Source organism: Dromaius novaehollandiae, chromosome 2 (genome assembly GCF_036370855.1).
Source record: "Dromaius novaehollandiae isolate bDroNov1 chromosome 2, bDroNov1.hap1, whole genome shotgun sequence".
NCBI lineage: Eukaryota > Metazoa > Chordata > Aves > Casuariiformes > Dromaiidae > Dromaius > Dromaius novaehollandiae.
Window position 1 is genome coordinate 136,608,980 of NC_088099.1, and position 26,998 is coordinate 136,635,977.

Genomic DNA, 26,998 nt, shown 5'->3' on the forward strand with positions numbered 1-26,998 from the left:
AAATGGGTGTAAAGCCTTTCCTGCACTTGATTTTCACGTCTCTACCGACTGTGATAGATAACTGCTGAAAAGACTAGCCAAAGATCCTTTCTGAAGGAAAAGAAACTGGAAAAAGAAGTGACTCAGAGGCAATCAGAGAGGGTTATGAAGATTATTTTCCCAGAATCTGCTTCCTGAAACAAAGATCATCTGGGTTGACTGTCCTGTTGGTCAGACTGAGACAGACTTCAAAAGGAAGTGAATCAGGGATGTTGTGTCTCGAAGGGAATACACATATTACCTACTAGGGAACTACTATTTCTCCCAACATCCTATTTAAGGCATTTGGATTCCCAAGTAGATGTTGGTATGTGAGCCATGTAAACTTTTTTTTTCTGCCATCAAGTTGTATATCTCCAAGGTTTGTGCCTGTAGCATAACTGTTTTGACCACCTTTATCTCTTTGCAGTGGCTCATATTCTTAATAACTTGGTTAAATCTAGCTATAGTCTGTTCAAAAGTTAGAGCTTGGTAATTAATTATTTTTCTCAACTGAAAATCTTGCCTTGGTAGTTTGCATGTTACTACATTTACTTCTTCCAAACTTCATAGTTTAGAACTCTGCATGGTGTTTTAATAGAAAGTATTTTGTATTTGTTCCCCATATTTATATGCCTGAGAACATGTTTATTTGCATCTGTTTAATGAGAGATCACGTTGTATTTTAACACTTACATGTTAATATGAAATACTTGGGTTTTATAAATGAGACTTTTCTAATTAGCATCATAGAAAGCTAGCCAGAAACTAATAGCAGGAGAGGAAGGTATTATATAGATGTGTCATGATTAAACAAATACATGTCATTACTAAGATAACTATTTCAAGATGGAACCTATACAACAGTTGCAAATTATGGGTGCAATATTAAAATGAATTTATTGTTCTAAGCCTTGTCATTTTGTGGATGTCAGCTTTGATGTTTGACTTTAATGTAGTCTTCTTGCTTTGAAAAGAATAGATTTACACCCTGCCCCAAAGTCTTCATTGCAAACTAACTTCTAGTTGTGTTGGTAAGTGGGACATACCAGAGAAAAGGAATCTTATTAAAGCTACCAAGGGAGCAAAAAAACATACAGTGGTCAGGGTCATAATCTACTGCAACTTCTCTATGTGACTTGGAAACGATCTTGAGTGGTGACCTGTTAGGTGGTGTTAGTATAGGTCTCAGTTTGTACCACCTCTCCCTCTCTCCCTTTCCAGTGCGTTTGGTAACAAAATACAACTTTCACATATTAACTAGATGAATGCTTAAATTAAATATTCTATCAGCTCTAGTCTTGTAAAAAGGAAAATCAGTGGACAGAAGAGCTCTAATCTTTGAAACCTATCGTATTATTTGACTTTCTAACGGGAGATACCAACCAAGTATTGAAATACATTCCTGGTAAGGATTATTCTGGATTGATCTTCTCTTCTAAAACTTTGTATATTATATATGGGACCTAGTTGATTAGGAGACTGCTACTCATCCATATACAGGTTTTTTATTATTGAACTGCTCTTGTGTTCTCTCTGTGGATCTCTCACTGGATCTAAGAATGGTATTGTTAGGGCAGAAGATTGCCTAAGCTTAACAGATGATCTGTGTTTACTATTATTTATTATGCATGGATTGATTCTAATATACTAATTATTTACATTATGAAATATGGTTGTTAGTTAGATCTCAGTATGGAATTAAAAATCTAATAATATTTTCTTGCTTTTCCAATAAATCAAAAAAAAGCATACTTTTAGCCACTTAATGACTTCTACTCCTCTCAGACTTACGCTTAAGGACAGCAATGAGTCTTGTGCTGTGACCTAGAAGTTAATACAAGCTTAAAATATTCCTCTAAAGCCAATTACATAGAGGATTTAAACATCCCAGAGCTACTGTAACAAATGGAAAAACATGTAGTTTCCCAGGTTTCTGAGATGCAAAACTCACTCAGTTTTAAGGTAAGCATTAAAGACTGTATTTATTCAGAAGTGAATGAGAAATGAAAGTTATAAATAAACAGCAGACAGTTTGTTTAGTAAGCTCACTTTTGGCACTGATTGGAGGAACTCAAGAAATCCAGATGTGGTCAAGGCATTATGCTCCACAGTAGCTACAATTCAGGAGTGGGAAGTCTGAGCTTCTTTCTAAAAAGGTCAAAAAGAAGTTGTTAACACCTATGGAGGCTTGCATTAAAAAAAAAAGCATTCTGATCTGGGAAAAATTCCTGCCTTCTTATCTTAGTGGTATTAAGTTCTGTGCAATAAATTACATTATTTATGAATGTCATGCACTGAGTCAGCTGTGGAAATGTGGACCAAGTCCAAATTAAAATTTTACATTGGGATACTATCTAGTGAAATATATGCCAAAATATATGATCTATTCTTCTAGGGTCCAGGCTGATTCTCTAGATTCAAAGCAGAAAACAAATCTAATGCCATATTAAACACAGATTTATATGTGAAGAGAAACAAAGCAACATATGTACATTCATTATTAAAAGCTGCCTGTCTCATTAATTGTGTAAGATAAGGCAGGAGGGCATAGAAAATTCAACTTGTTTTCTTTGTCTCTTCTATTTCACATTCTGTTTCTTTCTTCCCATTCTTTTCTTCTGTTGGATAATATTAAAATGGGAATAATACTGGATGGGATGTTATTGGTACCAACTACTTAAGAGGTGCAATAGAGAAACGAGGTATAACAAAGCACACTGGCTGTGAGTTATGCATTTTGGGTTCAGGTTTAGGCCAATTCAACTGTGTGTGTCACGTTGGAGAAATTCTAAGGAGAAAGATGCAATTGATTATCTGCCCTTTTCATCTTGTCTTACATGAGCTTTTTTGCACCATGATAATATTTCTGCTGAGTACATCCAGGCTAGACTCTGTGGAAAACAGGAAAATACAGTTCTTCAGACAGTGATGGCTCTGTACTCTCCCTGTCCTGTAAAGAGCAAATATTTGTTTGTCACAGTACAAAAATACAAAAGCTTTTTTCCATACCAATGACTAAAAAACCATCCATACTTAGAAGGCCATGAAGGTCACATCGAAACCGAGGATAGCCTCAAGTTCTTGTATATATATTGCTTATGCTATTATTGGGAGCTCTGCAGAAGCTGATAAACACACAGGAAACATGAAATATGATGTTTGTCTCCCTGATTTTAAGTCTCTCCTGGTTCATTGGCTCTGAGTTGTGTGACCTCCCCCTTACCCTCTGCCTGCCTCCACCAGCTCTCCAGCAGTTTTTTGCATCCTTTCTGCAGCAGCAGCATTTCAGTTTCTTCATATGCTTCCTACAGCAGTGTGAAACCAAAGAGTACAACAATTCGTCGCTACCTAAGCCTACCCAAGTAATGTTCTAGGGATCTGTAATTGGCTAATTACTGGGAAAGAGATTCCAGTCCCACCTCATGACCAGTCCAACTCCTTCAATACAAGAATGAAAGACAAACAGATCCCAAATGATTTGCCTTTGCAAAAAAGTCACATTAATCTCCTTCTGGAGGACCATTGTCTGTGTCTCTCTTCACTCAGTCTGCAAAAAAAATAGCTCATAATGGGGTGGTCTCACCTTGGACTGGTTGTGAGCTGTGCTGGCTCATCCTACCAGATGTAGTATATGAAATATACATGTACATTTTTTACAGGGAAATAATATCAAATTTTCACTTTTAAAAATAGCTGTGCAGCAAACTGCAGTTACATTTGTTTGACAAGGGTGGCCTCAAACCTTCAGTGTAAAGGTAGTCTGATTTTTCTCTGAATATGCTGTACAAATAAAGAAAAAAATAAGATGTTTCTCTATCTTCCAAATTTATTCAGGATTATTTAATGTTGCACAGTTCTAAACAACATCAATTAAAACCCTGGAGTTTTTAAGTAGCTCTTGTAGTGAAATAATTTCAGGCTGATGTAGGAGAATTTTAGAACCTTTAGGAATCTCGTGATACAGTCTTTCAAATCGTCTTTTATCATACGTCACATAAGAAAGCACCAAAGGTTCCATATCCCATTTCTAGCTTCTGCCAAAAGCAGATGCCTAAGGGAAGAATATGGGACTAGGCAAGCTTATAGGAAACTTCTCCTTAATAATTTCCCAGATTCTAACCATGTTATGCTGAGGAACTAAAGATGCATTTTTTTGTGTAATTAGTGACTTCCAATAAATGCCTCTTCTGTGCACTTGCCCAGTCTTCCCTTAAGCTCGTGTTAATTGTTAGCATCCACAGAACCCTGTGGCAAGGAAGAGCATAGTTAAAATATCTGATGCATGGAGTACCATTGCCTTTTGTTTGCTTTGAACATGACTCCTACTGAAAATATCTGATGCTCTCTAGTTTCTTGTAGGAGAAGACAAAGTGAACAGTCCACTCTCTTTGTCTGTGACACTCATGAATTTGTAGAGTTCTGTCATAATGTCCCACAGTTTTGCCTTTTCCAGATTAAACAGTCCTTCTTTGGTCCTCAGGATAGAGGTTACTCTTGACCAGCCTGGTTGTCCATCTCTGAATATTTTTTGACTTTTACTTCAGCCTTTCTGAGAACACATACATGGTACAGATCTAAACCATAGATCTGTAAGTAGCAAAATGATGCTTTGTGCTTTGTCCTCTTTTGTTTTGCCCTCTGTTCCTTTCCTAGTAATGCCTGACGTTTGGTTGGGGGGTTTAGGGAGGGTGGGTTGACTGCTCCTGCACTCTGAGCCAATGTTTCATGGAACTATTTGTCACAGATCCATTGTCTTACTCCTGAGCACTAATAGTCAGCTCAGAGCTTAATTTTATATGTGAAGTTAGAATTATTCTTTTTTCCCATGTGTATTACTTTCCCTTTATTTACATCAAACTTCATCAGTCAATTTGTGGCCGAGTCACTCAGTCTTGTAAAGTCCCTCTGCATTTTTTTCACAGCTGGTTCTTATCTTTACTGTCTTGAAAAACATGGTAAAAATTCACCCTGATACCCAGGTCCCCTATAGCAGGAAAAATACTGTTGCTTCTCTTTCCAAGAGATGTGTATGTGATGGCAATGGGGGCAGGGGCGATGTTGTTGAAGTTTCCTATACAACACATATGCCATTTGACCACTGCTAGTTATGTTCTGCATATTCACAGCAGCCACGTTTGCAGGCTGCCTGAGGACTATGACCTCACACAGAAATATCTTATGGTAAGTGGGCATCTCCTGTGGTGTTGTCTTCATCATGTAAGAGGAAGAATCATGTTGTTTTTGAGGAGATGATTTGGGACCTCAGAGACCTCGGTTTCTGTTGCTGCTAGGGGCATAAGTGAACAAGTCATTTAATCGCTCTATATCTCAATGTTACATCTGTAAAACAGAGATAGCAATGCTTCCACCCTTTTAATCTGTCATGTCTATTTATATAGAGAATCCTTTCAGGCAAGGTTTCATTACCTAAAAGAATGTCTAGTACAAAAGAGCCTTACATACAGACTTATTAATGCTACTAAAAAATAATAATCTTTACAGGAAAACACAGTTTCCTTATATATGAATACATGCACCGATTTAGGGAAAGTGGAAAGATTCAAAATCTTCAATGAAAATGGAGTAGGCATATTTTGCTTTCTGTAACACCCTTGGCTTCCAGATGAGAGCAAGAGTGTGAACACTGAAATAGCATGACCAAGTGTTTTAATGATATTACTGATCTGAATGAAAAACCCACTCTACCAACTGACTCATTACTGAGCCGCTTACAGAAAATTACCATCTATTTGTTTGTAATAATACAGTAGAAGCTCAGCAGGTGAGGACTGCACTTTCATCCCTACAGTGACTATCTTAAAAATCCAGTATGTTTGCATCCTAAGGTACTGTAACCAAAATTTGTAAAGAATTGTCCTCACATGTTCACTAGTCCGTGTTAATTAGTGTACTGCAGCTGGGATCTGGAGACTTTAACTGTTTGAGTAGGGAGAGTTTTACTTCTAAGGAAAATGTCCTGGATACAATACTTAGTTGGTTTCACCAGGGAATGGAGCAGAAATTTAGTTGGTACTTGCAGCAGTGTAGGGAGCCCTTCTGTCTTTCTGTAAGGCTCTGACATGGATCTGCAGCAATGGCTAGTTCCTCCTAGGAAGTTAGGAACATACTTTGAGGCTAGAAAAAGGGAATTTCTTCCTTTTGGAATGTCCATGATGCTTACCCTGTATTTAGAAATACCTTCATCTAAATGGGAATGGGAAAGACAGGAGGTGGGGACAGAAGTAGAAAATGACTTAATGGCTTGGGAAGTCTTTAGGGAAGGTAAGGATTGGAGCCTCTCTTCCTATGAATTTTCAGCTATACAGATTGAAGCAGCTGGAAAAATTCAAACTGTTTTATAGCCCTACAGTTAAGGCATCCTCCTCAGAGGTGTGGTCTGAAAGATCCTCAAGTAGAAAAGGGAATTAACTGTGGTCTTCTCCACTGCAGATAAATTCATAACCATTGTGCTAATGAATAAAAATATACTGCCACTGCTACTTCTCTTGGGGAGGTGTGAGGGTGCAAATATTGTTCTGAGTTTGCTGTAGAATCAGGAAAGTAAATACCTGAGCATGGCAACAAGGTAATCAAGACAAGGAAAGTAAGTAACTCCTTTTTCAGAGCTCTGAGATGGTTAAATCTGAACTGAAATATGTTGGAGAAGGCACAGTCATCAGACATAGGTTTTGAGCTGCAGAGTCACCAATGTGTCTCTGCAAGCTTTTCCAAAACAGCAAATCCAACAGTAGATAGAAGAGGAAGTCCTGCAACATGCAAATGCTGGAAGAGAGGATTTGGAGCTGGAATAGAGGATATTTAATCATTTGCACACTCAGATCCTTCCAGGAGTTGGCTGATGTCTGTGAGGACTGAAATTGAATAATCTGCGTTCGCATGTTCTTAGTCACTCAAAAACCCCATTCACACTGCAGAGAGCTATGGCAGATTCAAGCCCAGTAAGAACCATCTTATGGATCAGAAAGAGACTAACTGGAACTCAAGATTTGCTTTTGGTCTTCTGTTGCTTGCTGACAGAATAGCAAGCCTAGATGATTTCTGGTTTGTTCATAGGAAGTGAAAGGAGAAATTTTGAGCTCATTTCACACCACAGCCGAGGGGTTCTTGAGGCTGCCAATGATACAAAACTGTTTATCCAGATGATTTCACATTCTTGTCCCCCAATGTTTATTTGTCCACCAACTCTGCTTTTGAGTGTGCCTTTCCAAAGGCAGTAGTGACTGTCTCCTGAAAGACCCCTTGGTAGCTGCCCATTGTACATGAGAAAGCAGAAAGGGAAGGAGGTAAAGAAGAGATGCCTATAAACTATTTAATATATGGTAGCAAACGAATTATACCTGTCACCTGCCTCCTGTGAAGAGATGAATAACTCACAGTGAAGGCTTTAATCCAAGAGGTTGATACCAGGTCACAGAGTAGGTTTCAAAGTAAGTTTCCTTCATCTAAGGAGTACTTATGAAAGTATGATAATGTTCTAGTTAGAAGCAAAATAATAATAGCAATAACTCAGGTTTTACAGGCGGATCTGCTTGAATACTTACCCACTTCCTGACTCCTGACTTTTGTTCAACATTTTTTACTCTTGCAGGAAACTGAGTGATCACTGCCATCTATTGGTAAAAGAAATAAGCTAACATTACTGTCCCAGTATGATAAAGTGCTAGAAATTACATAATTTACCTGAAATTGAACATGCTATGCTGTTAAAGATGATTCTGTATTTTCTCAGCCTACTGAGTCTCATGATTATATTTTTAAATGAAAGTATTATAGCACATAAAATGTACACCATTTATCCTATCTTTTCTTCATATTGCTTGCCTGTTTTTGTCTGTTGCAACACAGCTCTCCATTCATATGATATATGTAAGACTATGCTCAGGCTTTCAAAAGAAAAAACGTGGCTTGGAGAGCTCCAGGGGATTAACAAATTGGAATTCCCAAGTCTGAGATAACCTGGTTGCCTGAGGGAGATATTTCTCACTCATGGCATAAAACTGGTGAGAAGAAGTACGGTGAGACCTTTTAGATGAAAGGTACAGATTGTTGAATTTTTGTTTATCATTATCATAATAGAAAAAAATCAGGGAAACACTTGTTATTTGAGTTTTCTATGTATTTAGAATGTGTGCAGTAGAATTGCCCCTAGCATCACCTATGAAATTAATCAAAGATAAAGCAAAATAAGTGATTAACCTCTTCTTAATATTTAAAACATTTATCTCCATGTCTAAATACTCTTTAATGAGGATGCTAAAAGTGCATAGAACTAGCAAATGTAATAATGATCTAAGAAATTTTCTTGTTTAACATTTTTATTTTGATTGTTCTGAGTTCAGAAGATCTTTATGTTTAGAAATAAATTAATCAAAACTAATTTTAAACAGGTCTTTAATAGCCCAACATTACTAACCTCATTAAAAGTTACAGCTATTTAAGGTAGAAAGATGATAGCACAAATGCACCATGAGTAATGCCATAATTGCAGCTGTGTTATAATTAACACAAAAGTAAAGCTTTTTACTTTATACTGCTTTATACTTCAGTAATATAATTTGGACTCTAAATTAGGGAATTGGGCATAAAATAAATTTTGAAGGGAGAAATTATTTTTATTCCATTTTTTGTAAATGATTTATAGAAACTGTCCCTTTTCTAAACACGTTATGAAAGAAGTTCTCTTACAAATTAAAAATTCTCTTTGTAAAGGAAGGTCTCTTACAAATTAACTGGCATATTTTTCATGTACCTCAAATTTCATCCATGATATTTGTGTTGCTGATTAGACAGTGAGACTTGAATTACTTCAATGGACATCTTTTTCTATAAATAATCACTATATAATCTATATTCATTACAGAAGACAATAACAGGTAATTTCTGTAAAAGTGGAATATTGGGTCAAATAAATATCTTAAAATTTCATTTTTCAATCATTGAAACTATGTTTCCCAGATCCTTGGAGTAGTGAAGAAAACTTTGGAATCTTGAACCAAAAGTTAGGACTGATCACAAGAAATAAAATCTATTGATTTACAGTTCACGGAATTAAATGGATGGGAAAAAAAATGTTTCTGGCAGTATTAAGGAGCTCGGTCATAAAACCACACAGAAAATCATTGAAGAGTATTTATGTATTTCCTTTTATACAAGCAAATCTCTTCTAGAAACTGACTGACCATTTCCATGTATTTGGGCATGTTTGTCTCTTTTTTATACCTAGCTTATTTGATATTTAGTGGAAAAAGAGATGATGTGCTAACAAGATATCTGATGCGATGATGTGAGCTGCTTGTTTCTGCCATCATCGAAAAGACCAAGAGTGAAATGTGGGCTGAGCTGCTCGGGGTCAGGGAGCGCTGCCGACCCAGGGGAAGGGAACATCCCTGCGGACGCGCCACGACTCTGGGGTTGTTAGAGCTACCTGGCTGAGCAGGGCTTGCACATCCCCAACGGTGCTGAGATGTCGCTTGAGGAAACAGCAGCTCCTCTGTGTGTGTCTGTGTGAAATGAGCACAGGAGGCAATGTCACGCTGGCAGTTTAGCAGAGCAAGAGATTTTGGTATCGTCTCACAACAGGCCTTTACTGTCCCTGAGGACTGCTAGCTGCATGAGGAAACTGCTCGGCACAGAATGAGGATTTCAGAGGCCTGCCCTGTGGAAGCACCAGCAAAGCTGTCTGACAAGCTTTATGAACGTTTGTTTGAATTTTGTAAGAGAATATTTTAACAAAGGTGTAATCCTTTTATCTCAAAAGGATTGTTGTTTAAATTACTGTTAGCAAAATCAAGAGTAGGTGGCAACAGAGGCCTGCCAGTATTAAGAAGATCAAAGCACGTTGGCATCAATAGCTATAATTTATGTTGCAGGTTTACTGTATAAAATTATTTAGGTCCTTTAGAAGAGAATAAACATTTCCCTGTCAATAAAAGAAGAAATATTATATTGCGAACTTTAGTTTAGACTTGTTTCCTTCAGGACAGTCTCTTTAATTTAGCACTATATAATGAATAATATTTGAAAAATTTAAAAGTAAAATTAAAAGTAAAGAAAATTTCACAGTTTTTTTTGTTTTTTCTTTACTTGTTTACATTTAAAACAGGTTTAAAAATGTGTTTCTCGCTTTCATTATTGACCTTAGTTCATAAAACAATCAGATGAAACATTGTTAACATGAAATATACCTTCATGAGACCTCCCATTTCATTGGCTATTTGGTAGGGAATCTTCTTATGGGACTTAAGGCATCAAGGCAGTCAGATATACTTAACTACTGATTTGGGAGCTCCTATGGATGTACAGATGAGGTGTTGCACAGACCCAGGCAGAGGGAACTGGCTATGCCGGCTCTCGGAGCTGTGATGCTGACACAGGCAGAAACCTGGCAACACAGCAAGGATAGTCACGTCTGGAAACCCAGGGAAAGAGGGTCATCACTTCTCAGTGAGACAGGAAGAAAAGGAGAGAGGGGGTTGATAGCCAGCATTAGCCAGGGGATGATTGTTAGCAGCTTCTGTGGAAATTCTTTTAGAGAAGTAAAAAAAAAAAATCAGCTGGGACCATTGCAAGAGCTCTCAGTGGCACAGCTGTCTAGCACTACGCCTTGCACATAGGCTGTAGTGAAAAGTTCCAGGGAGAGAAATTAGGAGGAAGGCTTAGGGGAAGTAGTGGTTTCCACACCCAAGATAACCAAATCTTGAAATGAGGAGATTTTTCCGCTTCTTTTATACTTCTTTACCGTTAGAATTCTCTCTTGTCATACGTACGAGGATAAACAAAAAAAAAAGTCTTAACTGTGGTGAGGATTTCTGTTGTTTGTTCTTCTGGTCAGTCACTTCTGACTTTAAGATATTTTGAAATTAAAGAAAAAAAAAAACCTCTGGAACATAACAAGCAGAGCAGATGTGGCCATGTGGGTAAAGGTCTGCAGGAGTAGTAAGGAGACCTGTCTTTCCAGCAAGTCACAGTCTGTCTCAACTTCAGTCTTCCTTCTCTTCCCTATTCTGTACGTTGGCCAGACAAAATTAAGAAAATTAGTTCAGCCATCCAAGACTGCTTCTCTCAATACACTACTTGAGCCTTTGGCCAGCTGAAAGCAACCTCCTCAACAGACTCCTGTGGCTCCCATTTGCCACCCCTATGAACGGCTAAGACGGAGTGGCTTGCCGACCTGTCGGAAGCAGTGACGAACCAGGAGTCCATGCTAGAAACAGAAGGCAGCAGCATTTCCTGCCTTTATTATTCTTTGCTTTATTCTTTTCCTTAATTTGCCCTTTGACTTCAAGAATCATGATCAGAAAAGCCTCAGAAAGAACTCTAGATCCTTTCAGCTGATGTTTTCTCTTTTTCTTGAAGATTGCGAAACTGAGTATTTTTTTCCTATAAAGAATAAGTGCAGGATAAAGGTAAGAACAAGTATTGCTGACACAGAAACTCTGCTTCATAATTTATATTACTTTTTGCCTCTCCTCTTCCTATTTTCCTCATGTCTGAAAGAGCTTTAAAAGACATTTAGTGATCATTGTTTGATGCAGGACTAAAAAAGGCTAAACTCATTTTAACCCCATCCTCTGGATCATATTTAATTGTAATAATGTACAGTGACAATGTCATGACATTTCCCTTAATTAGCTGGGCTCACTGAAATTAACTTTTCTAATTTTGGCCTATATTTGTCTACTTAGACTTTCATAGTGGAGGACAGCAAGAATTCATTTCAGCTAGTTGGAATAACGGATTTCCTTTCTTACAAGAAATACCATTTTAAAACAGGTATGTATATATATTTATGTGAATATATGTGTGTGTGTGTGTGTCTATTTACTCCTGAATCAGGTCTAAAAGTCAGAAACTTGACATTTTTCATGGGAATGAGATTCCTCTAATGTGTCTGTTGTTTTTCCAGCTGCCAAACTCCTTTGCTTCCCCTCTCTTTGATTGCTCTCCTGGACGCTGAGTCCCCCAGCTGCCGAGCCAGCTTGCTGGCTGGCTGAAGAGCCAGCTGCTCGGACAGGGAAGCTGAGGATCCCAGGGAGTCAGGCAACCTGCCCACCTTGCTGCCAGCCAACTGGCTAGTGCATTGTCAAGGCAAGCTGCCCAGAAACTTGTATTATTTCTGCTGGATTTTTTTGATGGATTCCTGCAGAATCCATATGTCCTGTTTAATCAATATGCTCTGATGGAACCATTTTCCATCAGAGACAAAAATTAACTAGGTTCAGTGTTTCTGTGGTGTGTAGAAGAATGAAGTGCTGTTCTTACACATGTCTTTTAGCTAGGCTGTAATAATGCATGCTCAGTATACTTTTGAGATGTACAGAGGTATCAGAACAGGTTTCAAATAGGACTCGAGAAAAATAAAAGGAAAACCATGGATGTATTGGAAGCTGATGACACCCAAAGACACACAGGCACTACAAAAAAGGAGCAAGTAGGGCATATCCTAAGGATATGAATGATCTAAGAGAATGGGGATAATTTTTTGGAAATCCTTCCTGAAAAGCTAAGGTCTTTATCTTTTAGATATTAGAAAGCTATGAATGTGTCATGCTTTGGCAGTGCTCAAAGTTGCTTTATAAAAGCTCAGGATTGTTGTATGAGTAGATAATAGTTAAGGAACATCATCTGTGGTTATGCAACAGTAAAGCCAAGTTCACGGTCTTTCACATGCATGAGTAGCAGGCCAAAAGCCAACCTAATTCCCTATTCCAGGAAAAATGTTTTGCTTTGTTTTTTTTTTTTTTTTCCCCCAACTGGAAGAGCATGAAATCAAACATATCAAATAAATCTATTTAAGATCATGCATATTTTAGAAGAGTGTATGAAATCTATCTGACTCACCTATACGTGTTACAGGTTTGTATTTAATGACATTTTGACCACAGTCTTTCTCTGTAAATTCCTGTGTTTTAAAGTAGTATTTCTCTTGTAAGCACCCCTATTCCCAGCTCATAAATGTTTTCAATGTTTTTTCCTTCCTTTTTTTCTGTTCATCCAAATCAAACTTAACTCTTCCTGTAGAAAGACACCATCATTTTTCAAGAAAATAAGCTGAATACAGTATTTCAGACCCACACCAATATACCTCAGCTCTTTCCCTTCCATATATTAATACTCTTTTTTTACTTTTTCTGATTTCGTCTCTTCTCCCAGCCTAACATTATTTTCATCTCTTCTACCTAATCTATTCTAATTCCTTCATTTCTTCTTCAGTTTCTTCACATTATAGAAAAGGTGTGGAGTACAATTTCCTTCCTTCACCCTCTTCAAGATTTTCTCTGTCTTTCCATTTCTTTTTCCTTGCCCTTCTGATTTCACCATAACAAAATTCTTCCTTCTGTTTAACATTCAACTTTTTGATTCCTTCTTAATCAATCATCTCCTCCTACTCTGCGTTGACTCAGACTTTTACCTCCTCTCTTAACCCTTCCTTGCTTTTCATCATTCCTCTTCCCTGTATCACTGCTTCTGCATTCACTCAACAGTCCTTCCATCAATTTTTCTACCTCCTCCACTCAGCTCATTATCTTTCCTACCTAAATTTTCTCCTTTGCGTGACTTTGTGTTATTGTTCTTAAGAATAGTAGTAGAAAAGGAGCTTTTTACAATGAGCAAAAGACTTGACAACAGAGATTACAGAGACAAAGCTGAGGTGAGTAGGAGTGAAAAAGGCAATGGCACCTAAAGGAACAATGAAGTCCTTTTTGCACAGTTCTGCATCTTTTTTTTTGGTTGTTTTAGTAGTCTTCTACTAGGGGAAAACTGAGTTAGGAATTAAAGCACCGGTGAAGTACACTCGAAATAAATAGCTGCCTAGGACAAGGGAGTGGGAGTGTTTTGACTGTGTCACTGGAGCCATTTGGCAAAGATGTCTATATTCTTCTTTCTTTGCCAATGTTGTCTGCAGTATTTATTTTTTTGCCCTATGGAGCTGACACTGACACAGATGAAAAAGGGGGTTGTAGGGTTTTTTTTTAAGCTGAATTACTTTCCAAATATTTAGTAGGCTTACATCCAAATAAGTTAAACCTGCTCAAATCAGATTTAGTAAAGGTCCATATGTTGCAAGCAGCATGAGAGACTAACCCTACCCTCAGTCTTCCTCCTCAAACAGCTAAGGGTCTTTGTCTGGGCCAAGAAGATCTGCTTATATTAGATCGGCTAGTTTAGTAACAGAGTTTTCACAGCATTTTAAAGACCCTCTAAAGCATCATGTCTGGCTGCTGAAATGCATTTTATATTCTGTTATTTAGAAGTGATGGAAAGAGGCGACTTGGGAAATAATAGCCTTTGTCTAGCTTTAAGTTCAGTTTTGCGTTACTGTGCTCTTGATACTGCCTAGCAGGTGAGCTGCACACCTGCTGCAGGAGGTTTGTGCAGTTTGCTCAGCAACATGTCCCAGTCCCCTGCACTTATAATGAAATCACAGCTGTGAGGAGGGAAAACAGGACATAAGGCAGGAGAGATGTAGCAATAATGAATGCAGTACTGGGTGCAACATCCTGGTGAGTAGATTTTCTCTTGACCTCATTGGAGGGAGGAGGGCAAGGCATCTCTTTTAAAGATTTTTAGTCCTTTCCATTGTCCAGCAGCTTTACTTGGAGAGGGAATTTGAAGAACAAGGCAGAAGTCGGGGCAGCCAAGAGGCCCTGTAACATCTGGAAACATTTATGCAGGTTCATATAAAATACTGCCTCAGAGGTGCACCTCAGGCCTGCACTTTGTGGTGCAAGTGGGGCTGAGTTCAGATCCTTACAGACTGCTGCCATCACAGCTAAAACTCTGCTCTGTGGTCTTTCACGTACAACCATGTATGGTCAAAGTACTTAGCACATCTTGCCATGTCTCCTCCAGAGAAAGACTGCTCAGGAGCAACTATAAGGAAAGAAAGCTTTGCTGAGACCCCTCTTAAATTGTAGATGTTAAGATTTGGGAAATCAAATTGCCTTGGACAACCTACATGAAAATCATCATGCCTCTGTTTTGGCTTAGTGGGTATCCATATCTGCATAGTGTAGCTCCTTCACTGCCCACTGAGCTCCCTCAAACGACAGTTCAGAGAGCAGAGGAGCCAATGGAGCCAGGCTTCCTATGGTCATGCATGATATGGTTGGAGTCTTACATACCTGTGAGGCTTCAAGCTCCAAGTGAATCAGTGTATGATTGTTATGTCTAGTAAGAAAAAGTAATCTTACATGGATGTCTTTCCCATAGCAGGAACGCTAATGAAGCGTTCCCTTCACATTGGTGGCCTCAAACACTGTCATGATGGGCAGAGAGCATCACAGTCTTGTGCGCAACCATGTATTTCTGAATGCTGTAAGTCAGCATTGCTACTGAAATAAGTGGTTCTGCCTCCCCCTTGCGAACAGCTCCTCCCTGATGTCTCCCTGCTATCTTCTTCTTCTTCACATCTATGAAAGTAGTTGTGTGCTATATGGTAGGCTGCATGGGGGCACTAGCCTTTTGGGGACTAATTTTAGCCTGGATGAGTTTCCTGATCCAGTTCAGCAAGAAACCACTGAAACTCTTGTGCCAGCATAACAGAGAGGGCGGCTCGAGGGCAGAAATTCAGTGGCCGGAGGCATGCAGAGTATGGCACTGATCTTTTTGGCAGCCATTCCAAATTATATTGGTTTAAATTGTGCATGAAGCTACAGACAAATAATGTAATCAAGTGAGAATTCTCTGCCTCAGGAAAACAGGCCAAAGAAAGAAAGATTCTAACAAAGTATAAAAAAAATGTTCATGTTACTTTCTGGTTATGAAGAACAGACTAGTGCTGAGAGGTAAAACTGAGCAGTAGGTAAATCACTGGAAGTGGATTAGGCTGTCCTCTCTGTCCTTCAGTTCAGGCACATAACTGCCATGGCCATTTTGGTAAAAAGCCTCTCCAAATAGGCTTTACATGGCATTTATCAGCCAAAAAACAGTCATCAACCAAAACCAATAAATACCATTCACCAGTGCCTTGGGATGTTCCCTTAGACAGGGCAAGATTCCCCTCTCCCTGCATCTTTGATTCATCGTCTGGGAATCAGATCCCTTGGCCGCTTGCCAGTGCCCACATTTTGTTATCCATCAGAGCAAGGTCAGCTGCTTTCCTGAGCCTGGAAAGGGGTCATGCATACTGCTACAAGTAAGGTTGCTTCCAAGCAGCTGAGCTAGCTCATTTAGAACTCACTCAAAAATCTCTAATGCAGCATCATGGTGTACGTTGTATTAATCCTGCCAGGGACTGAGAGGGGCTGATATATCTTTTTTTTTTCTGCTCCATTTTGCATTTCTACACCAGCAGGGTTTCTTTTCCATTGCAGGATCCACAGTTTCAACAGAGAGATGATGCTGACATAAAAGTGGGTTACCTAAACTTCAGTTGTGCATAAAAAGGGATAAAAGTGGAACTTTTTAGACAGGCACTGTCCAGCTCCTATAGGTTCACATTGCATGTTAAGTATGGCAAGTGTGGTAGAACAAGGAATGTACAACCTCAGCACAACTTACAGTTTTAATATCGGTTTCAACTAAACCGAAAATAAATCCCCAAGAACAATACAGCCTGTAATTAACACAGCTTGACCACTCACTTCCTGATTTGCTTATTTAGTTAGTCTTTATTCCCTTAAAAGTGTCCAAGTTGGTTTGAAGAACCACAGAAAAAGAAAATACACCACCACTAACAAAAAAACCACCATTATTAAGATTAAAACACAAAAACTAAAAAGTTTTACTTACCTTGTTTATTAAATTGCTGTAGTTCAGGTACCAAGAAACAAATCTCCAGCAGATATTTTGTGTGTGTTTAGCATGGTTTCTTCTTGTTTTCTTCATTGAATGAAAAACTTAGTCTATTTCTTAAAGGTATAACGGATGAGTAAAATCTGCATGAGTGATATCAATTTGTAGTGTAATAATGTTTGATATTTCAGCTGTAGTATCATATGTCATTTTAAATGGAAAGAAAGAGAACAAGGTGGAGGATAGATGGGAGAAAAGAGGAAGGCAGGATCAACCAGTGCATACAAGGGAGAAATAGATGCAGCTAAAGGAATTGGTAAGGTGACTATTTCATATTTGGGAGTATCATGGCATAAAGGCAATAAGAAAACACGAGAAAAAGTGAAGACACAAGTAAAAGAGTTAGGAAGACTTCATTCTTTTCTGGTATGATTTTGGAGCTGGGTTCCTCAACAGTCCAGTTTTGCAATACAAGAGAAAGGAAAACAAATTGAAATGCTTGTTCATTTCAAACTTACCAGAAAAAATACAGTTTATACACAAGGCATAATTTACTTGTGCAGCTCATCATCAAATGCTGCAATTGGGAGCAAGGACATGGTAACATCTTTAAACGGATTTAAAACATGATGCAAACAATTTAAAGAGCTCATTTCTTTGGCTTATGAGGCCCAAAGGCATTGATATGATTTGTTATAGGATGATTTTTCTCTGTAATAGGACTTTCACAAATTAATTTTTATTTGCTTGGATGGACATCTTAAAAAATAGGTAAATCCTACTATCAAACATCCCTCTAATCTCTGTTATTTTAGTGATGGAAAATTATTAAGAAATTTGGAAAAAAGAAGAAATCTATTGGTTCCACTCCCTCTGTTAATAGAACAGTGCCATACCTAATAACCAGTCTGTTAGAAGTAATTGGTGGATATGTCCAAGTGGACTTGGAAGTCACTGGATCACTACTTGCCTACTTAATTTCTATTGCATTAACTCCATGTTTTCATGAGTCACCTGATGAAAATAAGGACCAATTTTTTGTCCCTTAGATGTCTCATTTGCCTGAGGAAAGGATTGTACAAGATGTGAATAGTCTCACCTATGAGAAATAGTTTTAGCTGAGATTCCTCTTTGTGGACACCAATAGCATTGCTTTGGCTAGCTGTAAGGACAGCTGTAACAAGCTGTCACATCCTTTATAACAGACCTTTATCCTCTGTGGTACCTCTGATACAACCGAGAATCCAGGATTGGGTTCAAAAGAGAAGGACTGGAATTTGTAGGGATACTTTGTACCGCTTTTCGATTTGGTGATGGAGTAAGGTAAAAGCAGGTGCCTGCTGCCAGACTCTTGCACAGTCTGGTGCACCTTTCCTAAAAGTAATTCTGGCCAATCCAGCAGCTTATAATAAGCCAAGCAACTATTGGAAGTTTTCTAAGATAAACTGTCAATCTTCAGAGTCATGGTAATCCAAATGATTGTTTTCAAGTCATCCATGTCAACAATAGCCAAGGACTGCAAGCAATTCAAAAGGGTCCTCTGGTCAGACTGGGTATTGCTCGGCCAAGAGTCCAGCTGTCTTCAGTATGCCGCAGGTCCTGAGAACTACTTCAGTGTTTTAAAATCTTTTCATTTTCCTTCTTCAGAAGGTATGCAAATCTTGTCCAGGACAGTTTACAAGTCATACAATGTTCACTTCTGGCTCTTAAGTTCTCACTACCAATTGGCCTGAAGAAGAAAACTATTCAGATTAGATTCTTGTGGAATAACGTACAGACTCTGAGACTGTATGTAGTCAGATTATACTTTTGAATGAGTTGGTTTCTCCCACATCTCTCCTTCAGCTGAATTGTCCCAGCTACAGACAGTTAGTCAGATGGTGAAAGAACTTCACTACTGAAACTGTTTCAGCAAAACTAAAAGGAGGAAGAAAGATTTATTTCACAGTTCTACCACAGTATCTACTCCGCCCAGCTTTGTCCCCTATCCCCCTCTTTACTTTCCGCTGAACAATTTGTAGGTTAGTTTTAGCTTTTTTCTTGAAAATCTCAGTCAGAAGCTGCTTCATGTTTCCAGCTGAGTCTTCCAAAGCAAGGTGGAGTCAAAGGTCCTTCAAAAATGACTTTTGTTATGTGTTAGTCACCAGGGCTAAAATCACCCAAAAACCCAAACAGGGATGACTTCAGGATAGAATTTCTTAATGATAAAGCCAGTAAATATCATTATAGCTTTGTAGTCAAAACTATTTAGATATGTTTACAAAAATAAAACTTATTTGCTATATTTTAGTTGGAAAGACTACGATCTCCATCTTTATTTTATGGAATAAACATTTATAGTTGTAACTTCACTTTTATTGCAATACAGCTGATGCAATATCTAAAATTCAGTTAAGAATATACTGCAACTCTCCGCTATGCTATTTCTACAATAAAATGCTGAATAAATGGCATCAAGAAATTAATAAAGTTTTCAGTTATGATATATGTATAACACATTGATTTTCACATCTACCTGTGTAATATTGTTTCACTTCTTCAGTTGAATGGCATTCCATTGTTAAACAGTTCATTAGCACGTCCTATAGCTTAAAAGCTGCTTGCAGAAATGCTAAAAAAATTGTAGAGTCACAGAAATAAAGGACTGCAAAAGATACTCAAGAGATCATCTGATCCAGTCGCTTGCACTGAGGTAGGACCAAGTTTATTTATATCAGCCTCAGCTGGCATATCTATGGCTGTTTAAAAACTCTGATTTTAAGAAATTCTATGAGATCTAAAGAACAGATGGAATCTTCTATTAGTTATCAGAAATTATTCCAGGCATCTATAAATTACTGTCTTAGCTAATACCTTCATATTTTTTAGGTATTTTTTCACTTCGTCCTCTCTCAGCAACACCCTGCATTAAATCCCAGCTCATCAAAGTCAACAGGAAAATTCCCATAGACTTTAACAGAACCAGGTTTTTGTTCTGTTTTTCTTCTTGATTTAGTTGAGTGGCCATGGAAATCTCTGGCTGACAGATTTATTTTGAAACAGTGAGACACCTACATTTTACATCTTTGCTTTAGCCTGTCTTTTATTTATGTGACTGCATGCTTTGGGAATAAATTTAGATAATTTTTATATTTCAGTGTAAATCCTAAGGTATAATGTCGCTACTAAACCAACTTGCAGATAGTTCATTTACTGTATTTCAGTTGTAGTAATTGTAATTCAGTTGTAGTTAGGTTTCTTACTAGTGACAAAGGTACAGTTGATTCTGCTTTGGGCAACAGAAAGCATTAAATCATCTCTCAAAGTCCCTGTCAGCCCTATGATTTTTTGACTTAACCAGCTTGCTTTTAATTTCACTCAAACATAGGCTTGTGGCTAAGGCAGGTCAGAAAATAAAAAGAACATGCCACAGGAAAAAAAATTGATGCACTAGTTTAAATACATGGGCTACAGGAGGCAAATAACCATGCTCACATGGGTCGACTGTGCACGTGTTTTTAGTTCCTAAATAGGATACTGAGTTTAGTCTTAAGATTAGCGTTTAGTCTCTTTGATGTAAATCTCATGCTGGGATTCTTTCTTCATATAATGATGAGGAAGCACATTATAGCCACTGCTGAAAGGGCCAAAGGTAATCGCGACCTGAGAATGCCAGAATTGCCTGGGATTAGTAAAGCTGCTGTCTTCTTATGCTTGCTCTCTGGCTGTCACTCTTTGAAATACTCTCTGAAGAATGCAAATATCTAAACAATTTAAAAGAGACAAGGCTTTGCACAATAGTAGAAAATATATATTTTTAAATAAGTCTTTAAGGCTCTTGGGCAAAAAAAAAATCTGAAAAGCTGCTTAAAAGTTGTGATTTAGATGTGCGGTGGCTTTAATTGGTTCTTTTCATTATTTTAAAGGCTTGATCCAGCTCCCACAGCATTGAACGGGAATCACTGCAGTAATGTTAATGCCTGATAGATCTGCCTCTTAAACTACTCTGTAGGTACACCCACTCTCTTGTTTCCTTGACTTCTTGTTTATTCTCTGGAAAATAGAGAAAGGAAAGTCTAGGTGCAAAAGGTGACAAATGAGGCAGTTACTGCGTCACTTTGGTTTAATTTAAAACAATAATTAAAAAACACTTTATTGCCCTCTGGGTGGGTATAACGTCAAACCAAGAAAAAAAGGATGTAATTCTTCTCAAAGGTGGAAGCAAGCAGAGGTAAAGGAGAAGGGCAAAACTGGGTGGCCCAAAATGGTAAAGACACCCAGTTGAGTTGTAATACAGAGCTTTAAATCCCTAAATCTTCATCATGTAAGTTAAAGGATATGTGTGTTATGAGCACAAAAATTCTTCTTCTGTCGTAACAGTGCCATGTAGACTTCCTTTCTGTGTGACCTGCTTCCAAGGCTAAAAGTAGATGTAAAGTTTATCTATGACAAGTTACAAAGGTGGGCAGAGATGCTCAAATCAGGGTAGTAATACTTCAGTCATTTCTAGAGACCAATTCAGTCCCCTTCTGTGGTGGCAATATAAGGATGAAATAAATATTTAAGAAAAAACAGAGATGAGCTTTGGGATTTGTTTTGGAGCTGGTAAAAATGCTTCGTTCTCAGCTTATGCAAGCTCTCCCTACTTCTGTTCACTTGATGTGACTGTCAGCTTGACCAAAGCTTCTTATAAGCCTCTCAGTAAACAGGTCGGCGCTGGAAACAGCATGGTAAGAAAAAAAGTGCCACCTCCCTGCTGGCACTTGGGGAATTCCCAGGCCAAACCAGTTTATTGTGCAGTCCACTGACTGCTGCAGAAAGTTTTATGGTAACTTCACAACCGCTGTAACCCTCCATTAGCTAAATTTGGGTTGATTCGCAAAGTCTGTGGTATCTCCTCCCCACCACCCGGAAGGCAGCACAAGAGCAGGAGGATGTGGGGAAGAAGCTGGCTTCCCCTCGGCAGAGAGATGCAGCCCGGTGAGGTACGGCCCTGCTGTGCCAGAGATGACCAGAGACAGGCTTGAATAACAGAGGTTTGGGGGAACGAGAAAAAGTTTGTAGGAAAATGTCAAATGTCGTCTGTCAGACAGATTTAAACTATGCAGATTAGTTTAAACCTCCTCCAGCCCTGAAATCCTCATTTTCATATGTTTAAGGATATTTCAAGTCCTTCCCCCCCCCCCCACTCATTAAGTGATCATCTCAAAGAGTTATACTTGCAAATTCTGTCACAATGTGAAGTACCAATTCTGGCATAATGTCTGGCATATATATTTTTTTAATTTGTACTGGCTTTCTGTCTACTCCAAGGCCACTTGTGTTCAGTGCTCTCTGAAAGTAGAGAACTTGTTCCCCAGCTATGTCCTTACATTTTGATGGCTCTAGGAGGCAAGTTAACCTGTGGGATTAATGATTTCATTAGACCATTATCTCTTTCGTTAGCTTTCATTAGATTTTATTGTCAAAAAGTAAAGAAAAAAAACAAAGCTGTTTTGAAGAAACATAAACTTTTACAAGCTCTTTAGTTTATGGTTTCACACACCAGACAGCCTACTACTCTCCTAGCCATCAACATAGGTCCAGTTCAGACCACGGCACACCAGGATTTGTTCAGTTTGTATACACCTCAGACTTTGCTCCTTTATTCCATAACAGCAGGGAGAGGGAAAGAAAGAAAAAAAAACAGTTCTCTTGCTGTTCTCTTGCTGTGTTCCCAAGGGAATCCCACTAAGTTAAAGCGCATTTTAATCTCTTGAGCCGGCAGCTTTATTAGTAAGCGTTTCCCAATCTGCAGGGAAATCTAATTTCGCAAATAGATCAGAGCCACTTCAAACGCGGCTTTCGGTTGCCATCCACCGGGGGACAGACTGGGAGGAGGAAGTTTGTCAGAAAAGACCATCTCTGAGCCCAAGAGTGATTACCAGAGGTGTCTCCACCGACTGCCACCCACCTCAGGTCGATAGCACTCGGGCGAGGACGCCGATGCGGGCTATATAAGCGAAGCGCATGGCCGTGGAGGGCGCATACCCCCGCTCCGGGCGCAGCACCGACCGCCCCGCTCCGCGCCGGCGGAGCCTCCGCGGGCACCGCGAGCCACGGCGGAGGGAGCCGCGCCCCAGCCCGCGAGCCCCGCGCCCGCTCGGCCGCTGCTCCACGGTAAGCGCCGGCCGCCGGCTCCGAGGGAGGGAGGCAGGGAGGGAGCCCGAGGCCGTCGGGCAGAGCCGCGCCGCAGCCGCCCCTATTAACTCTTCCGCCGAAGGAGTTGCGAGGGAGACGGAGTGTAAGGCACTTGGTCAATAACTGATTTTTCCTCCCCCCTCCCTTAATCCTAATTGTTTGCTACAATTAGAATAGCTTTGCTTGGGGGTATTCGGCACTGCCTTCGAAGCCTCAGCCCGTCATCACTGTTTTTGCCCTTTAAACTCCGATTTGCGGCAGTGTCCGATGTAACTCGCCAATACCGTCGGGCTGCCCTCCCGTGAGACCACCGCGCCCCGCTTCCACGTGCGGCCGCCGCCGGCCACGGAGCTCTTGCGGCGCCGCTGCGCGGGGGGGCGCGGAGGAGCCGCGGAGCGGGCGCGCGCCACGGCGCCCCCGCCGCTGCGCTGCTCCGCGCCCGCGGGCGGACTAAGGCGGCCACCCCCGGCGCCGCCGCGCTGGGGCACAGAAAGCCGAGCAAATCCCCTGCAAAGCCTGCAACATGTGCGGCTGGGCTAAAGCCTCCCTCTAATCCGTGTCTATAAATGCGCCCTCCGGGAAGCCGGGGCCCGGGGGCGGGGAGGCGAGCGGGGCCCGGCCCGGCCCGGCCGTCGGGGCGGCGGAGCCCGGCCTCCCCCGGCACCGGCGGGGCTGCGCCCGCCGCGCCCGGCGCTCGCATGCGGGCGCGGAGGGCGGGCGCGCACCGCCTCCGCGCCCGCGGGGGAGCCCCCGGCGGCGGCATGCGGAGCGGGCTGGGCGCGGGCGCGGCCCGGAGCTAACCGCCTCTTGCTCTCTGCCTCCTCCCAGAGCCGCGGAGATGCGAGGGGCGAAGAACCGCCAGGCGCTGCCCGCCATCGTCCTCCTGCTGCTGGCCGCGGCCCCGCCGCCGCCGGGCGCCGAGGGCCGGGACCTGCCGGCGGCGGGAGGGGAGCGGGGGCCGCTCCTCGACCTGCTCCTCCAGGCGCTGGGCGACGCCGACGGCGGCCGCCCGCTGCCGCCGCCCCGCCCGCCGCGGCGGGACCGGGTGATCTCGCGGCGGCTCAGCGGCGGCGGCGCCCCGCCGCCCGACCCCCGCGCTCTCGCCGCCCCCCGGGACCCCCCCGCCGCCGCCGCCGCCGCCGCGCCGCCGCCCCCCAGGCTCTTCGCCGCCGCCCGGCACGGAGGTAAGGGCCGCCGCGCTGCCCCCGCGCCCGCTGGGGCAGCTCGCTCCGCGGGCGCGCAGCCCTGCCCGCGCCCCGGCGCTCCCCCCGCCGCTCCCGCCGTCCCCGCGGCGGCCAGACCCGACGGCGCCCCCGCACTGGCGGCCCCGGGCGGCGGGAAGGGGGCACGGAGCAGCCGAGCGCCTCTGGGCGAGGGGGCGGCTCCCCCGCCGTCGCGGCAGCCCCGGGGGCAGCGGTGCCCTGGGGGGGCCATCCCCGCTCAGCCCAGCCCGGGCGCCGCGGGCGCCCCCGGCCCCGCTGCCGTGCGGGACCCCGGCGGCAGCGCGGTTCTCCCTGCTCCGGCCTTGGCTCTGCTCCCGGCGGGAGCTCGGCCCCTGGGGGGACCCGAGGGGAGAAGAGAGGGTCGGGTCACTCGGGCTTCCCTGCCTTTCGCCTGGAGGTTGGTTGCGGCAAAAGCTGCTGTACGGTTCCTCTGGGTGCAGTTGTGAACTTTGCTGTGCTGCAACACAGCCGGTTCCCAGGCAGCCCAAACCTTAAAACTGGTAGGTCTGTTCTTCTGGCTTGAACAAAGAGAAAAATGACCAGTAGAGATGCCTGGGCTTACTGCTTGAAACTTCCTCTGCAGCTCGACCGGTTCTTGTGCTTTACAGGTTTGCTGGGGTGGGCACGGGGATGTGGTTGCTAGTGGGCCTGTGGGGTTTCTCGTGTCTCCTGGGGAGATAGATGCTGGGGCAGGAGCCATCCCGGGTGCCGGCACAGCTCAGGTCTGGCTGTGACAAGCGGGGGCAGTTCAAGGCCAGGGCAGCCGCCTGGTGATGGTCACACACCATGCCCAGCCAGGAGGCAGGTCACCTCTGGAGCAACTAGCTTTGATGCAGAGCCACACAGAGCATTTTCTGCTACACAGTAAAGCTACGTAAGGAGTTTGCGTCGGTTAGGACTTCAGCAGAAAGGAGATCAAATAGTGACTGTCTCTTGGCTGTAGCCCTCTAACATTTTCTCTCACTGCCTGTCAGAGACCCTACAGGAGAGAAACCAAGATCAGAGAAACCAGTGGAGTTTAGTTTCTGAGGGATTTGTCTCCCATGAGAGCACCGTTGTGGATTCTCTGATGTCTGGCAATGGGCAAAGCTGAGTTGCAGCCTTTCCCAAGCTGCCCTGCTAGAATTGCCCTTCTCTGTCCCATGTTCGATTTTTAAGGAAAATTTTTGCCATTTCTGAAAAACCTAAAGTTGTGTGACAAGTTTAGGAGTTAGTAGGATAGAACTGATTGGTAAGGCAGGCGGTATGATTGCTATACAGTCTGAGGAAACTGGGCTAAAAGGACTCAAATCAAGTAAAAAGTAATTAAAGTTTTGGCCGTGGATGTTTCTGCAGAATGTGATCTCCCCCAAGCACTGAGCTGTCCATCGATAAGTGGCTGTAGTATCCCAGTGGACTGGCATATTTTCTTGCTTCTTCACAGCAGTAAGTCTTAGGTTGCAGTTAAGGAAAAGCCAGCTCAAACCAGATTGTGACAGATTCGCATGCTGATTAAAAAAAGGATACTGCTGGATATCAATATGAACGGTCATGAGCAATTACTTACAGTGACCTGAATTCTTTATGTGCTGTGCTGGAGCAAACCCCCAATGTATGCTTTTAAAGAAAAAAATACAAAAAGGTTTTTTTGAGGAAGAGTACAAAATGTCTTTTTTTTCAAGAGGACTAAGGAAAGAAAAGTATAAACTTGAAAGCAATTGTTATCAGTATCAGGTGGTTTAAGGAAAAAGTCTATTATCGACAACAGTAGAGATGTTTATTGCTAACTCTGTAAATAATTGTATTGGACTATAAAAGATAAGTATTATGAAATATTAATGCTTTATGTAACTTTGAAGGGGAAATTTTCTTGAATTTGTCGATATTATATATAGTAAGGCTTTGCTTTCTATTAATTGTTAGCTTAATAAATATAGTGCTCACAAACAGGGTGAAATTGCTAAACATCCTTAAGTGGGGGAGTTCTTCAGTTGTCACTGGAGCAGGTTCAATGTCATACGGGCAGCCACAAACTTAGCTTCCTCTCTGACCTACGAAGGACAGATCAACAGTTTAAGAAATAGTCTACTTTTCACATTCATTTCATTTTTTGGTAACAAATAGTGAGGATATAAGTTGATACCGCTTGCGATGATGTTTGTTTTGGGGCAGATAACTGCGTAGTACGCTTTTATTACAAGTCCTCAACCTTTTTCTTGTAAGTCCTGTCACCAGCACATTAACAACCTTTTACTCCAGCTGGCAGCACCTGAATGTCAGCTGAAGAGAATGACTTATCTTTACATCGGTAAGAAAGTTGTTTCATTCATCTGACTGCTCAGCCAAGTATTTAAAACCAGAGTTTGGGTTGTCTCTTTTGTTGCAGAAAATCAAACCCAATGTTTTGCTTTAAGAGAGAGCTTGGCAGTCCTATTTCTTCTTCTGTTTGGAACACAAAGCATCCAGGGAACTAACATGTCCAGGACAGAGAATGGAAGTAGCACTATTTTTTATGGGGTTTTTTTTCTTCCTTTTCTCAGAGCACTACTCCATATTACTAATGAACTGAATAGCAACTTGCTATAGCAGAAAGGTTGAAATTTGCTTCCCTTCCTCTTCTCCTCTTGCTCTCCACCTTCACTCTCAGGACTGCTTCTAGTTCTAGTCTAACCATGCAGTGACCTAGTTCAACTCTCTTATCTGTCCCCCCTCCCCCCCAATTTATTTCTGAATTTTTCATTTTTCTGAGTGAGTTTGGTGTTTGCTTAGTGAGGTGAGCTGGCCCAGCATACGATTAGGTGAATTCTAGGAGCGGCACAAGGGAAGTGCCTGGAGCACATGACTGGGAGCGAGGAGTT

General features: G+C 41.6%; 1 protein-coding gene across 1 annotated transcript in view; it reads left to right on the forward strand.

Annotated features, from left to right (window-relative positions):
* Positions 1 to 10,382: 10,382 nt before the first annotated feature.
* ALKAL1 (ALK and LTK ligand 1) overlaps positions 10,383 to 26,998 on the forward strand; it is a 55,136-nt gene continuing 38,520 nt past the window's right edge. Inside the window, exons 1-2 of the mRNA XM_064505504.1 lie at positions 10,383 to 10,577; positions 11,727 to 11,814. Of these exons, the coding sequence (XP_064361574.1) occupies positions 10,383 to 10,577; positions 11,727 to 11,814 (283 nt within the window). The remainder of the gene's footprint in view (positions 10,578 to 11,726; positions 11,815 to 26,998) is intronic.